The sequence below is a fragment of the Numenius arquata genome, chromosome 23 (assembly GCF_964106895.1).
Source record: "Numenius arquata chromosome 23, bNumArq3.hap1.1, whole genome shotgun sequence".
NCBI lineage: Eukaryota > Metazoa > Chordata > Aves > Charadriiformes > Scolopacidae > Numenius > Numenius arquata.
The window spans coordinates 4,158,875-4,174,285 of record NC_133598.1 but is presented as its reverse complement, the minus strand read 5'-3'; the positions used below and the strand labels follow the sequence as shown (position 1 = coordinate 4,174,285).

Genomic DNA, 15,411 nt, shown 5'->3' with positions numbered 1-15,411 from the left:
CCAGGGCAGGGGGTTGGAACTCGATGATCTTTAAGGTCCCTTCCAACTCTAACCGTTCTATGATTCTATGATGGCGCGGTGTCGGTGGAGCCAACCACGGCCTGAGGGCAGAGGTTGGGGGGGGAAGACACAACCTGCCAACACTCTCACTCCCTCACCCCTTTAATTTAAAAAAAAAAAAAAAAAAAAAAAAAAAAAAAAAAAAAAAAAAAAAATCAATCTCCTTGTTTGCAGAACGGATGCTCACATAAAGGGCAGGTTTAAAAAGCCCTTTTCTTTCCCCAGAAGAAACTCTCTGGAGGTTAAAGAGCTCAGAACAACGGATGAGGAGAGCAGAAGGGGAGATGGCTGCCACAATGGAAGCGGGAGGACAAATCAGCCCCCGCTATTAGAAGGGACCTCGGTGAATTCATCTCAGCAATCAGATCTGTAGAATCGCTAACGAAGGGAAAGGTTTGAGAAGGATTAAAGCTGATAGAGAAGAACTTGAGAATGGGCTCACTGACCTAGAGATAAATCTTGGATAAAAACCAGCAAGCAGGAATACATCCAAAAAATAATACGTAGATGACTGAGGGAAAAGGATGGTTGTGGGTGCACTAATGGAAATAAAAATAGGGAAACAGCAGCAGAAAAAGCACTAGTTCCCAGCAGCGTAAAGGAGACAACCCTCTCAAATACTCAGAGCTTGCCTTCCTCTCCTTTTTAGCTATTTGAAGTAAATACAGCAATCAGCAGAGAAGAAATGTATCAACATTTTTCTCTCACCTCCCCAAGCCCACAAACCTTGTTTTACAATTTAACCATTTTGAACAAAAGGGACAGCGTCTGAAGATTCTTTCATTCATTTTGTTTTGGGGGAGGAAAAAAAGAAAACTTCAAGCTCTGATACAGGCTGATTTAATGGAAAGGGAGGAGCTAAATAAGAACTGCACCTGTATCGGAACAGTAAATACACGATAGAGTGCCTGCCTTTCAAACAACGCTACGTATCGAAGAGAACAGCACAAGGTAAGTGAGGAAAAAGGATTTAGAAGTCTCCAAAATTTAAACCTCATAGTAAGGAGCCCAAAATAAAGCATTTCAAAGACAGAGATGCTGCTCCTTTTCTTTTTTTCCTTTAATGATAATCAGACATTAGGAAACACAGCATTCTTGCAATTCCCTCACAAAAAATAAAGCCAAAATTGGGAATACTGGGAAGATGATCTACAAGATTACAAGTATTCAAGATGACTTTTCTCAAAGAAAGCATATGAAGCTGAACTATTCCAGATTCCAGAACTAGTGTAATAATCTGGTGGGCTGAAATGTTCAAGAAAATGGAGGAAAGGCATATTGTAAGGTTTGAAAACAGAGGCAAAGAAAAAAATGATTGTTATAAGTGCAACACAATATGGGAAGCTAAAAGGGGAGTGTCGAGGCAAGGAGGAAGGCCAAAAATATGGCTCTTAAAACCTTTGCGTATGCAAATCATTTAAGAATGCCACATAGCACCATGAAAGGACAATCAGAAAATCCTCAGAAAGGACTAAAAACTCCTCTCAAGAAAAACATTAGCATGTACGTCTGTATTTGATGGAAGCAAAAAAGATCAAGGATAAAACAATCAATTAAATCTCAATAGGGTGGAAAAAGCCACAAAGAGGATGTGGAAACAAACCTCCCTGAACAGTGCTTCAGGTAATAAAGTCACTTTTAGGGCTCTGGGAACACAGAGGTGGGGTGAGGACATCCACTGGTGGTTACTCATCACCGGACGGAGGCAGCCTTAGTCAACAGGCTTGTTGTTACAGCTGGTGATGTTCAAACTTGGGAAAATATTGGCAAGGCTCAGGCTGACAGAGCTGGATTATCCCCCATCCACTCACACACGGCAGCACAGAACAATACAGGTTGATAAACTCCAGTGGAACGGTTGAGTCACTTAATGAAAAAATTATAAGCACAGCGGCGGACTCAACAGACCTGTCAAGTAAGAATTATTTATGAGCTATAAAGCAAGTTAGGTTAACATCTGTGGTGTTATTAAAATTTAAAAAAAAAAAAAAAAAGCTATTTGTGGATCAGATATAAAGAAATACATATTAGAATAATAAACTGCTAAATTCTAAGTGAGCTGCGCAGGAGAGAAGCCGAAGCTTTATTGTCCAAATATCTTTTGTTGGCCTGGGAAGAGAGCTCGGTGTATGGACAAGAAGCATTCTGACCAAATAAATACGCCTCACTGAGAAGAGAAATGCGTGCATGTGTGCACACTTATCTGCCTGATAGATTTCCTTCTTAAGAAGAAACACACTGAATTATATAAATGAAAAACTTTCAGGAAGGGTCAGTTCATTCTTAATAAACTCAAGGACAGGACTTCGCTGCGGTCAGAGGAGCTATGGATTTGTCAACAGAATTCAGACTTGTTTAAAAATGGATTTATGAAAAACTGTCAAACTTTTTTTGGAAGAAAATGTTCTGAATTATTACTTGGATGGAACACCTTGAACATATGGATACATTTGCTATTCGGTACCACAATACATTCTGGAAGTCTGATGGGTCCTTAAATATCTCACTTCTAATACCCTCTTAAGTCATCCCAACATCTGCAGGACCCACCACCTGGATCTCATCACTCAGCAATTTCTTTCAGAAATGAAATCTAAAACGCAACTGTGACCCTCTAAAACTCTTTTGGGGTAAAAATTATGCTTAGACTTCCAAAAGAGATGAGATAGAGAAGAAACTGCATGGAGTTCTGGCAAAGCAGTGATGAGACCTTCACAGAAATGCCTTTGATCTTAGAAAGGCAAGAACCAGAAGAGCATTAGACAGGGGCTCTTTTAGCTCTGGAATTAAAATATAAAGTGGCAAGTTCCAAAAGGCCCTATAAATACATTGGAAGTTAGAAGTAATTGGCTCTCCCGTGAACCAGGAAAGAAGAACAGGTTTTAAAAGCCCTACACCAAAAATATTGTGAACGACAGGCAGGCTCCTAGCTGGTGAGCTCGAGATAAAAATTGTGTGCCTTCTATCAGTTAAGAACAAGAAAGATACAATTCCTAACTAACTCGGCAGAAAAAAACAAAGCAGACCCTTTGGGCTACTTTCTAAAGGATTACATGCCTCAGATAAATTTAACATGAAAAAAAGACAAGAGTACTTTAAGAATCTACCGCAGCCTCTGCCAGAAATAAAAGGCACAAATTTCTGGACTCACACCTCAAAGTGAAGAGAAACATAACACCAAATAAAACGTGCAGTTTTGCAGCTGAATTTTATTAGGTTCTAAAAGGAATTTGAACTCTTACAGTAGTATTAATTTAATGTGATAACGTAAGAAGGAAATAGTCCATCTGCTTGGAAAAGAAACAAGGATAATTATAATAGGTGGAAAGATTGGATCCATTACACAGGCTTACTTCACTAACACGATACTGGAATGAATATATTAGTGGACTGATCTGATGTAAACTAATTAAATACATACCCAAATCAATGAATGGTTAGTATAAGCAAGCAAACTCCAGCTAAGTAAGAGAGAGGTCCTTGATAAAACACACAGAAGCAGTAGAGCACCTTGTAGTCTCTGGATTCCAAGAACAGAACAGAATAGCCCTAGAAGGGCAGAAGGGCAGAATTCCCCTAGAATTAGGGGGGAGAAGTCTGAAAAACCTTGCTCACAAGCAGCAGCAGGCAGGAGTGGCTACCATGGGCTTTAGTGCCACTGCTGGCCCTGGCCAGAGGGCTTCTAGCCACAGTCGTCGTGCTGCATCTTCACCCAGAAGGAGTGAAAGGATGGAGCAAAGCACAGCCCTGTTACGCTTTAAAACAAACATATCCTACCTAAATTTTGCCCTGGATACAAACCTGTGAGTCAGAAAATGTACATGTCTGCACATCTCTGTAAATTAATTTAGAATAGAAAAATAAAGGTAATATTTAACTATATTCAGATCACATTTCAGCTTCGCAGATGCTGTTGTCTGGTAGCTTTGTGGAATATCCATTTACGACAGAAGAAAATACAGCCTAATCAAAACACTATTGCAGTCATAATGTGTCCTCAAGGCATTGCTGTAAAATATCTTGAGTGCCCTTGAGTCACAAGAGAATTTTTGTTAAGGCAAGGGATTAAATATGTGCACAAATACCCATGCAGAGGGCTGTACCGCATACGGTACGACACTATGAAATCCTATCAGTGGAGTTCTGAAAGTACACACACACAAAATTAACCACAGGAGATTACACAATCCGATGCTGCAGTAGAAATTCATTTATTTTAATTGGCATTACTGCATGTAACTGTACATTCATACGCACGTAATTGGTATTCTTCTTTTATAAATATTTTGTGTTACTGAACCACAATACCATAAAGAGTAGCAAAGGAAAAAAACCCACCCCAGCTGAGTCAAAATAAATTTTAACCACAGCTCTTCAGAGAAGTTGCTCAGCAGTTTCTGAAGGAGGAATAATAAGAAGGCATTTACTGTTACCACTACCAGTGTTCTTTTAATCACGAAGAATTATCAAAACCACATCACAACATCTAGGGATTGTTAGCTTGACTTCCCTGACCCCGGTTGCTAACTGTGTTACTGCAAATGAAAGGCACTGCAAAGAGCAGTCATTTCAAAGGCCAGCGTGCTCACTTGGATTCCCCGAGAAAAAAACGCAATACCTTTAACCCTGCTTCAAAGGTCTCCTCCCGCCCTGGAAGGCGCAGTGCCCGCGGCGCAGGAAGGTGTGAGACACACACTGCGATTTCACCCGAACCCACACGCCCCGGAGACCCCACTGGGCTGTCACCCACCTACGGAATTTGAAATCGTTACATGGGAGGTGAATCAACAGCAGACCTGAAACCTCTAATAGATGACTTTCACAACGTAGAACTTATGATTTTAGGTTTGTTCCCAGTTCCCAGGGACGGGTGTAGCTCGGTGTCAGCATTTCCCGGTGAACACAGGTTGTTCCGGAGACATCTGCCTCCGCTGCAAGGGAAGCTCCCGCTCCCAGCTCTGCCCTCCACATCCCACCGCCCCACGGGGATGCGCCTTCTGAAGCCACCAGGCAAATCACAGCACCAAAACCATCTGGGAAGCTTCATTTTCAACATTTCACAATTGAAATCATTATGTTCATGAGGAACACAATTTAAATAAATAAATAAATCTCTAATCTATTTTAAGCACTTGGCTGAAATAAAAAAATCCAGAGCCCCTTAAGAGTCCCACCTCTGCCTCCACAAAATCCCAACAGGGAAGGCAACAGCAATCCAAGTGATTTATTGATTTTTTTTTTTCCTTACTGCATTGCTAAGAAACACAGAATTAAATATATTTATTAAAATACCTAGGCAGCAATGAATTCATCTAATGTCATGTTACAGTTTGATAGACTAACACTCATCTGAAACATTATTTTCCAGTGGAGGAATGCTTTCCATTTAGACACTGTTAATATCACAAACCTTATAATCTCCTTTCTTATTCCCTCTCCTCCCCTGAAGAATGCCAAACACAACTTCTCAATAAAGCAATTTATTTCAAAGGCAGAATTGTGAGAAATTCTATTAAACATACAGTATAGTCGTTAGGCTTTAGAGGAAACCTCATCTATTAAATACTGTCATATTGTTTTTCAAGAAGACCCACTTCTGTTTTGCTCAGACAGAAATACAGCCGTATCAAATCTTGTTATTTCAGAACTGACATTTTTCATTTACAAAATAAGAAATACGTATTTGCAAAGCTCTGCATATACGAGATCCTTCATATTGCTTTGGGAGATAAGCCAAAAGGAATACTAGGGACTGATAACGGAACATGTGACAAAGATACGGCTTTGTACAGAAACCACAATTTAAGATTATTTGTCTATGTACAGTTTTCCAAAGGTTGGGAGTATCATCAGAGACTTGTACTTTCAGGGCTTTAAACTGTAAATGTGGTACTTCACAGAGACACAAAACCACAGGAGGCCAGAGCCACCTGCTTGTGTGTCTTCCCAAAACCTGCGTGCCTTTTCGTGCAGGCACCTTCCCCAGACCCACCACTCCCGCAACCAAAGCCTGAGGAGCTCAGAAGGAAAGAAAATCTCCTCCATAAAAGCAGCGAGTGACAACCACGACCTCAGGCTGGAATTCCTAAGGGCGTCTTTGCAAAACAGATATTTTTCCCTCTATACGAGATAGACGCTAATTACAGAAACCAACGCAAGGAACCCAACACCACGATGCACCGCTTCAATTTTTCATGACAAATATCTTCAGGATCAACCACCCCAAACTGGGACTCTCACCAGAAACCGAACTCTAACAGGTTACTGATGTCTACGGACCAAAAAGAAGTCAGTGTTGCTACGAGGCACCTTCAGGACACAGCGAAGGTTGAAAAACACAATTCCCCTTCCCCCCAAAAACCTGGGGTAGTAAGATATTAAAAGGGCAGGGGGGGAGGGAGAATTCTGGCACTGTGAGAAATACATATTCAGTTGCTTCAACACAAAGAAGAGAAGCTGTTTTTTCCATTGCATTTATCACCACCGTATCTCTGCGTCTTCACTCGTGGTTTCCCATGGCATATACACATGCACTATTTACACAGGCGCACAAGCAGAAATAAACCCTGTATCCCAAAGTATTCAAAATGTGCTGCCAGATGGCTTTAAAAAGAAAAATGAAAGATCTAATTAAAAGCTCTTACACTGCCAGCATTCCATTTTTGGAAATAAATACGGAAGTTAAACAAGAATGTTTTTAAAGCATATCAATATTTTTTGTAACGTTTTGCTTCGCAATCCCAATCTCTCCTAACCCCCCCCCCCCAAGGATCAAACAGGCCAAGCCCTCCCACCGCTGCTGACCGTACACTCCTTCCCTGGCATGCTGGAAAAAGGAGACTAACGGAAACGGTGACTAAACCTGGGTGATTTCTCCTTAATTTCATCTCTCTCCCTTGTGTTTAAAAAATGAAAATAAAAACTACTGCTATCACAAGCATTGTCTGGAATGAATAAGATTTCACTGCTACAAGTTCACACAGTCATTTTTGAGGAAAAAAATTTATTTTCTTAATTCTCATAATTGAAACCTGAACCTTGATGTTAGTTTACTACAGGATTATGTATAACTACTATTTGTTTTCCCCTACATCTTATCTCCCCAATAAAAACAGATTGTGGTTTACATACATTTTAAAATAAATATACATATACTTTTAAATATTAAATCACAGCATAATATTAAAATGCCCTACGATGATGTTTTGAGTCTACAAGATGATCAACTGAGTACATCTATTCATTAAAAAGAAGAAAACCCAGCAAGACCGAAACACACATAAAAGGAATACTTTCAGAAACTGTAAATAAACCCCATGCAGGAGGAGCTGACATTTACTTACCACTGGACCTGTTTTTGCGGTTTGACTTCCCTCCTGTAAGAAGCATCTTGAGACTGTTTCGAAACATGGCGATCCTGTTCCACTGCGCGTATCCCAAAGACTGTGCAAAAGCAGAACAACAACAGAGGTAACATCAACACCCCGATCTGCTCAACAGGAGAACGTTACAGAGAAGCGGTAAGGTCCTAAAAACAAGATAACAACTTAGAAGGATGAAAAGCCCTTTTACCAATACATTTCCCAACAACAGAAACCAATATCCACATAAAACCTACCGTTCCGTTTACTCTCATTCATCCAGGCTGTTTCCAGGAGAAGACAATTCCGGCACAGCCGGCATGACCTACCTCTTTTGTCAAACCACTTCACCAAATTATTATCACCCTAAACTGGGGAAGACACAGCGTTTAGCAAACTCTGGCTTTGTTTCCCATTCCTATTAAAGCTAAACCCATCAGCAGGAGCTCCCTCCCTTCATGTTGCTCAGAAAAAGTCAACCCTGCTGACAACAACCCCCAGACTACAAAAGCTGTTGCGTCTTTAGCTCCTGGGCTAGTTGACTGTCAAATTCTTCTGAGAGTGGAATAAATTGTCATGAGGAGGAAAACCACTCAAGCCCAGAGTTAACCGATGCAAAAAAATCAAACAGAAACATTATCCATATATTTTCCTTGCTCTATGTGTCTCAGGAAAAAAAAAAAAAAAAAGTTGTCTCTGTGCTGTTGAAGATAAAAGAATGAGCTTCTGGGTTCACCAGACACACTGACAGCTTGTTCTGGTGGAACATCCTCTTATTAAAGTAGGTAAACCATCAAAACAGCAACAACAAAAGCAGCTCCTAACTAGACCAAAAGAATAGTAAAGAGTCTTTGATCAAGACATATAATAAACCACAGCCTTCCTTCTATTGTACACATAATATTCCGTAGTTACAGGTAACACATTCATCTTACAGAAATGTATCATGAATTTCTGTCCTGCAACAGCATTATGTTCTTCTTGGAGGATGCTCAATAAATATGATCTTGAGTTTCTTAACATGTATCTAATACTTTCAAGAATATTAATACAATAACACCCAGTTCAAAGAGCTTTATGTGTGTATTTAAAGCCACTGAAAGTCCTTTTAATATGCCTCAGTGAGAGATAGCAGCATTCCAGGGCAGTAAGTTAGAGCACCCACGTAGCGAACACCCGTAAGCACACGGGGATGACACGAACTTCAGCCTCTCCCGACTTCAGAACTTCCCATTCACTTATTAGATTCCACAAACAGATTCGGGAGCGTGTTTGTCTGCATGTATGAATATTAAACAGAAAATACAGCACCGGTGTTTCCTTTGCATCTAGGAATTGCTTGAGAGTCACCTGGCATCTTTCTGAGGGCTTGGATAACGACCTCAAAGCACAACGAGCAATTATTGAGGCTCATTCCCAGGGCTCCTAAACAAATCTTCAGCCCCTCTTCGGAGCACCCTACTGGTACACGGCTACAAGAAAATTCTATCTGGGCACAAACACTAGCCTTAAACTTGAATTCTGTTTATTTAGTTTCTTTAGCTGGCTGTTATGTTTCAGCTCCCACCATAGAAAGAGAACTTCTGGATTTACATATCCTTCCTCTCTTCCAATCTGTTACTAATTAACTCCATAGATGACACCCTTTGCAACACCAGAAGGAGAAAATATGAAGTAGACAGTAAACGTAAAGAGGAGGCAACCAAACTCAAAGTGTTATTTACTTTGGAACATGATAATATTATAATCCCTCCAACATCCCACTAATCCAAAGCATCATCTAGGCTTTGAGCAAGACAACAAGGCGGCAGTAAACACCTCCTGCTACTGTTAGGGGATTGCTCGAGTCTGAATGCGACTTTTTTTTCCCCTCCTCTACAAAATTGCCCACTATGCTCATAACATACTGTGTGCCTTTGATTGAACAATGTATTATTTTTATTTATTTATTTTTAGAAAAAGCAGACTCAAGTGGTTCTTGTATTAAGCCAAGTGTCATGGCCACAAGCAAGTTAATTTTTTCGTAGAAGTTTATTAACAGAAGAATGTAACTATGACCTAGCAACATTTTTCCAAGACAGGCTAAAGAAGGAGAGGTAGTTTTGTTGTGCTCTGTGACACTAATATGTAAAAATGAGGAGAAAGTTTCCCCAGCTATTAGGGTTGGTAACGATTCACACTAACGTATCACGCTCACGAGAATACACAACTGTTTCCACAAGTGAACTGAGGTACGTCTGGAAGAGAAGCTGGAAGAGCGAAGGACAGACGAAGGGGAGGCTGATAACGAATTTGCCCCTTCTGTAGCAGGTAACGCAGCCCCCACGGAGCTTCTCTGCCCAAACCTAACTCACCTGCCCTAACTACCCGAGCGTGGTGACCACCATGCCACACGCCAGGGTAGGGCGTTGGAAGCATTCCCAAGAAACTCATACTCCCGTGAATTAAGCAGTGACACCACCTGCAATCGGCAGACTTCAGTTACAGGTTTGATTCTCTTCACGCTGAAATGAATCAGAATCACCACCACTGCTGCTGACACTAACAGCAGACTCTGACTGTCACCAGCCAGGAATAACGTCCTTTTTTCCATCTCCTACCCGTGGCACTAAGCATACTAGTTAGCCAGTGCAGGCGGAAGGGCAAAAGGGGACTGTAAAGTGCTCAGCTTGCTATTTCAGATCTAGGCAGGAAGAGGGTAAATAAATACCAACTTACAGCGTTTGGTCAGACTAGGGTAGAGGAGAAAGATCCTGCTAAAATCCCACTACAGAAAAGCGTAGGGTATTTTCTTTTTCTCTTCTTGTTTATTTGTTTAAAAAACTACTCTCCAGGTATCCCTTCTGAGCCCCACCTAGGCTTGGAAGGACAATCACTCTTTACAATGGCATTTTCCTCAGAACCAAACTCTGGCGGTAGCAGCAGACAGCCCAAAACTCCAAAGTCCCTACAAACTAAGAAGGAGGTTTAGGGACTATCCCCATGTCAGCTTGTGCCGAGAATAGAACTGAGTGGAGCCATGCCATCACTGCTGAGGTATAACCTAATTAAACTTAATTATGCTGAAGGAGCCAACTGGACTGAGCCTGAACAGTGCCAAAGGTGAGGACGACAGTTTGCTAATGGTGTTTACCTGTAGCCTTCACCTGGCAAACCCTGACAGAAACCACTGTGCTGCCACTGGGGCTGAATTGGGAATCTCTGCATTAGGGCATCTACGGGGCTGCTGTGAACTTGCTCTGAAGAACCACGGAGTAGAGAAAGAATTCATGTCTTGCGTTAAGACCCCGAGTTACCAGCCATGGGATGTCTCAGGGACTAATTCCATGTTCTCAGAGCTCACCTTGACCCCTCAGAGGACTGCTAGGTCTTTAGTGCCCTGCACAGGGGGGAAATGGAAAGAAAGGCCTTTTAGTAATAAACCTGGTGTAGCATCAACTCACGGTGTGGTTTCTCATTGTGTCTTACTGTTGTACTCTAAGTGTAAGTACTAAATGTATATCCCGATTAGTCGAGGTTTTCACAATATAGAGTAGCAGAAATCAACTGCTGTTTTTCTTTTGCATGCACAACCACATTATTTTGCGGCTTTGAGCAAACGCGGTCACAGCTCTTCCTCTGTTTAGCTAATATTAAGCCAGAAATAATATTTAAGAGTAAGCAGTCTAAATTAAAAATTTTGTTGGTCATATTAGTTCATGGAATTAGAAGGATTAGGTAGCAAATGGTATTAGAGTATTAGGAGGAGCTGGATCAGGCATTTTTTCACACCCCCAACAAACTCTCAGTACATCTCAGAGCCCAGGTTAATTCTCCTCCCCAGCAGCTGCGTCAGCAGAAGCTAAAGACGCGGGATGCTGATGGGGATCCTTTACACTCCCACGGGAGACTCCCGTCATCATACCCGGCAACCAAGAGCTACAACACTTTCTTTGTCATTTAGCTTGTCATTTGTAACTTTACCAAATCTAATGAAGGTATTAAGTGAGCAAAAGTCTCCAAACAGCATCAGCAGGTAAATAAAAAGGTACCATCTCTGTAACTGTTTTATAGCATCAATGGCACTTCTCAAGAGCAGCCTTTTCTTAAAAAACAGTTTGGGGATCTTCTGGTTTATGTATAGACAGACTCTGCCACATGTTGTTTTATCCTCTAACACAGCTAGATTTCAGTGAAATACACAAACTAAAAGAGTTTCTGGAGCATGAGGAAGCACTAGTAGAAATAGAATGAGAAAAAACCAGAAAGGTAAAGGAGTAGAGACTGTGAATGCCACAAGCTGCAACTTTACACCGTAGTGCTGAGCTTGAACAAGTCTCATTAAATCCGCCTGGATGACTAAGGCCTAATTCTTTGTTTTCTTAATTTTAAGACAGAGTTTGTAGACAGGCTGCGAGAACTACCTCATGGTTTGGGTGGCTACCCATTATTACAGCCCGCAGAAGTCATTCTTGCTCCTTTTTGAACATCTCATAGGGAAGGATATTGCCTGTCAGACACAGAATTTCAAAATGAGAGCAAATTATTTTTGCCCCATATACCATCACTAAAACAGCTAGATCCCAGCATTTTCCTCTTCTATGATCGCCTCACTAAAAATAAAATTATTTTTCTGTAAAGCTGATTAGTACCAACTAAGCTCTTTTTCAAAAGACTGTTTGATGTCCAATGAGACGTACAAACATCGCTTGGCCACCGCTGTCAAGGCTTGTGCAAGTCAGCATTAGAAGTTATTAAATATATACTTTTCAGAGTAGAACTCTAATCTATTTTCTTTCCAATAACGAAAAGTTTCTAGCTAAAAAAGTATTAAGGGCACGCAATCTAAGTCATATGAACAATACACATTTCTTAAGGATTTTATTTCCCCCTTAAGTTTTCCGTTCCTTCCTTGCCTCCGTAGTGAAAATACCTACATACAAGGACAAGCATTTCACAAGTTGTTTCTAGAAAGTAAAATAACTGCAACCATTTTGGTCTTCCACATGTTTTAAGAGAGAGAGAGAGAGATTTCTTTATACATGTTCACAATTTTTCTTCTTGAAATCTGAGTCAGGAGAAAGCCCAACAGGCTGCACGATGGCGATGCTGACGGTTTAGCAGTTCAAAGCGAGAGACTGGTGAGCAGTCAGAGCACAATCACTACAGAGCTTTAACTCAATGTGTGAAAAGGACGATTTAAAAAAAAAAAATTTTAAAAGGCCATATTTCCAAACCGGAGGTGGTTCAACACTTGTGTCAGCTGCCTCTTTGTATGTTAATTTGTAGTTGAAAAGTAAGTGAAATAAAAGGCTGTAAACAAGACCACCTCTACGGCAGACCACGCAATCCCTCCAGCTCATTGTCCCCCTCACACAGCAGCCCCACCGTAGTGAATTAAGACAGAATTTACTCCCAGAACCTCCATAATATTCAGCAGAAGTTCATGAACACTATCTAGTCAAAAATTCTCAAAACGTCGTATCTAGAGATTGACAGATGTAAGTAAGAATTATTTGCAAATTTCTGTCAAGATACATTTGTCAATGAGAAATCAGCTCGTGTCTCAGTGACAAACCGCTTCCACGGTTCAGAAGAGCGTAAGTGTCAATCTTGGGGCATCCGACGATCCCCAGGCAATGCTTTGCCAGGCCGTAGATGGGAGCATCACAGTATGGCTTAGGGAACAGTCCCACCAGTCCCGCCGGGACAAACCACTTCTGGTCAGCGTCGAAGGCAGGCACTCAAACCTCATTTCTATCGAGTTCAGCATTAAAGATAAGCTTTGTAAACTGGAATCGGGACGTGGCAGCACCAAGTCACAGGAATATACACAGAAGATCATGACAAAGTTTTACAAGCAAACTCATTAGATAGGCCTTAATTCTCCTGTACTTCTACTGCTGACAAATACCATGACGATGTTCTGTATTGACAAGCAGGAAAACGATTAGTCCGTATCTCAGTGCTTATTCTTTTACTCATCTGCTTCTCTCTGTCTCAGAAGATCCCGAGGTATCACATTTCTTTAGTACGCCTTTCCTTAACAATCTTATTTCCGTCATTCCTATTGGGAGTTAAAAAGGGTAATTTCTTATGTGTTTTTCTGAAAAAGGAGAAAGTCCTCTCACAGAAAATACACACTTCATTACACAAAATAACAGAAAAGCTTGTTACTCAAAATACTCTATTTCAGAAGTTCCTGGTAGCACCAGATTCTCTCTTTTCATGAGGGAAGCTGAACACCCTCCATTAGAAATGAAGAAGTGTGCATAGTAAGAAGAGTGTACTAAGACACCAAACAAGATACCTTTCTGAGTATTACTTTTCAGGATTTGACAACACGTAAAGACTAAATTAACATTATTGAACAAAAAAATCTAACCTTTCAGAAATTAGTGAACTGTTTTCAAAGCATTCAAACTTCGGAAAGGAGTAAGTAACAAGGACTTTTTTAAAACAAGTGACAGATTCATAAAGCTAATTATCACAAGATGAAAGAAACTGAAAAACAAAAGAGAGACCCACAACATAACCCGAGTCAGGCTTCCAAGCGCTTACTCCATGTACAACCTGCATTGTACGCAGAAATCTGTTCCCAGAAATTTGCTCCTAACAGCTACTAGACTGAAACTTCCCATGCTCCACAAATAAATTATTCAAAGTTTAACCTAAACCTTATTCTAAATTGCCCTGAAATTCAAGAGGATGCTCTGAGAGACACCCTAATGACGAGCAATGGCAGCCCAGAAGAGCGCATTTAAGCGGTTCCGACGTTCACAGGACGATGAAGCTGCGACACGGCGGAACTGGGAATTGTCCGTGGATGTCAGAAGCTCCACAAACTTCATGAAGATCAAATGCGTTAAACTCTCTGCCTCACGTAACAGGTCTGACTCACCACAGGAGTGCGAATAACTGATTATAACAACTCTGAAGTCAAAGGAAATGTATATTTATAAGCTCGGTCCGTGCACATTTAAAAACACAGGAGCAGAATTTACAGATTAAATATATCCAGGAACTTCAGGAATGAAAAAAGCATTGTTGTAACCTAGCAAAAGTGCCAAGAACTTCTAGGATTATTTGAAAAAAAGGAATTAAAAGGACTAAACCCCACCAATTACAGGCTTTTAAGCAATTAAGAGTTCATTAGACAAAGTTCTCTAAACTAATAGGATTTAGAACAACTGAACATGAACAAAAATTAATCGTTTCATGTTCCCTCATGAAAGCCTGACCGCTAATTGGTATGATGGGGGGGGGGGGGGCTTGACATGAAGGTCTATCTGTCCATCCCCTCTGGCCCCTCCTCATTCAAAATACTTGGATATCTCTTGACTACCTTTCCTAGATCTGGCCATAAACGCCTGTAAATCAAGAGCCCCCACTTTTCTCTCTCTCCTCTCCTCCTGTGACCAGCTAGATATGCCCCTACTGTCTGTGCTTCTCCAACTATCCTTGATGGAGATATGTAAAAATAAATACATAAACATAACTAACAGCATTCCCACTGGACAAGGGTGCAGCAGGTCAGCGTGACGATGTTTGACAAGGAAGCAGGAAGTCAGCTTCAATCTCTGCTTTTATTTTAGTAAAATAAAGCAGTCTCCAGTTGAGAAGTAATTGTGAGAGTACAGCGCGGCAATATTCCCATGTATGTGGAGCTCCCAACAACAGCCCTAAGGTGAGTGCGGCCAAACATGCTTCTTGATGAGTCTGTGGTGATTATGTTCACTTAAAGTCTGTGGTGCTTGTGTTCAGAGGGAGCTTTTATACAGCTCGAGCCCGAGAGGAATGAGACAAGTACTGTATTATTACAGAAACCCATAGAACTTACTCTGAGGGACAGCTCATTTTGGTACTGTGCTTGGAAAACGGCACTTCCAGAGGGCTAATTAGCTTGGCAGCGTTGGACTAAAGCAGCTATTTCCATCTGGAGCTGGAAGGCAGGGGTAGGAGGACACCAGCAGAAAGGTGCAACTCATCATTCAGCATGGATGTACTCTGT

At 41.1% G+C, this 15,411-nt stretch overlaps 1 protein-coding gene across 3 annotated transcripts in view; it reads right to left on the bottom strand.

Annotated features, from left to right (window-relative positions):
• Positions 1–7,470, bottom strand: part of TANC2 (tetratricopeptide repeat, ankyrin repeat and coiled-coil containing 2) — a 213,886-nt gene extending 206,416 nt beyond the window's left edge. For all 3 annotated transcript variants that reach the window (XM_074162697.1, XM_074162698.1, XM_074162699.1), the window contains exon 1: positions 7,404–7,470. In XM_074162697.1, coding sequence (XP_074018798.1) covers positions 7,404–7,470 — 67 coding nt within the window. The remainder of the gene's footprint in view (positions 1–7,403) is intronic.
• Between the last annotated feature and the right edge of the window lie 7,941 nt (positions 7,471–15,411).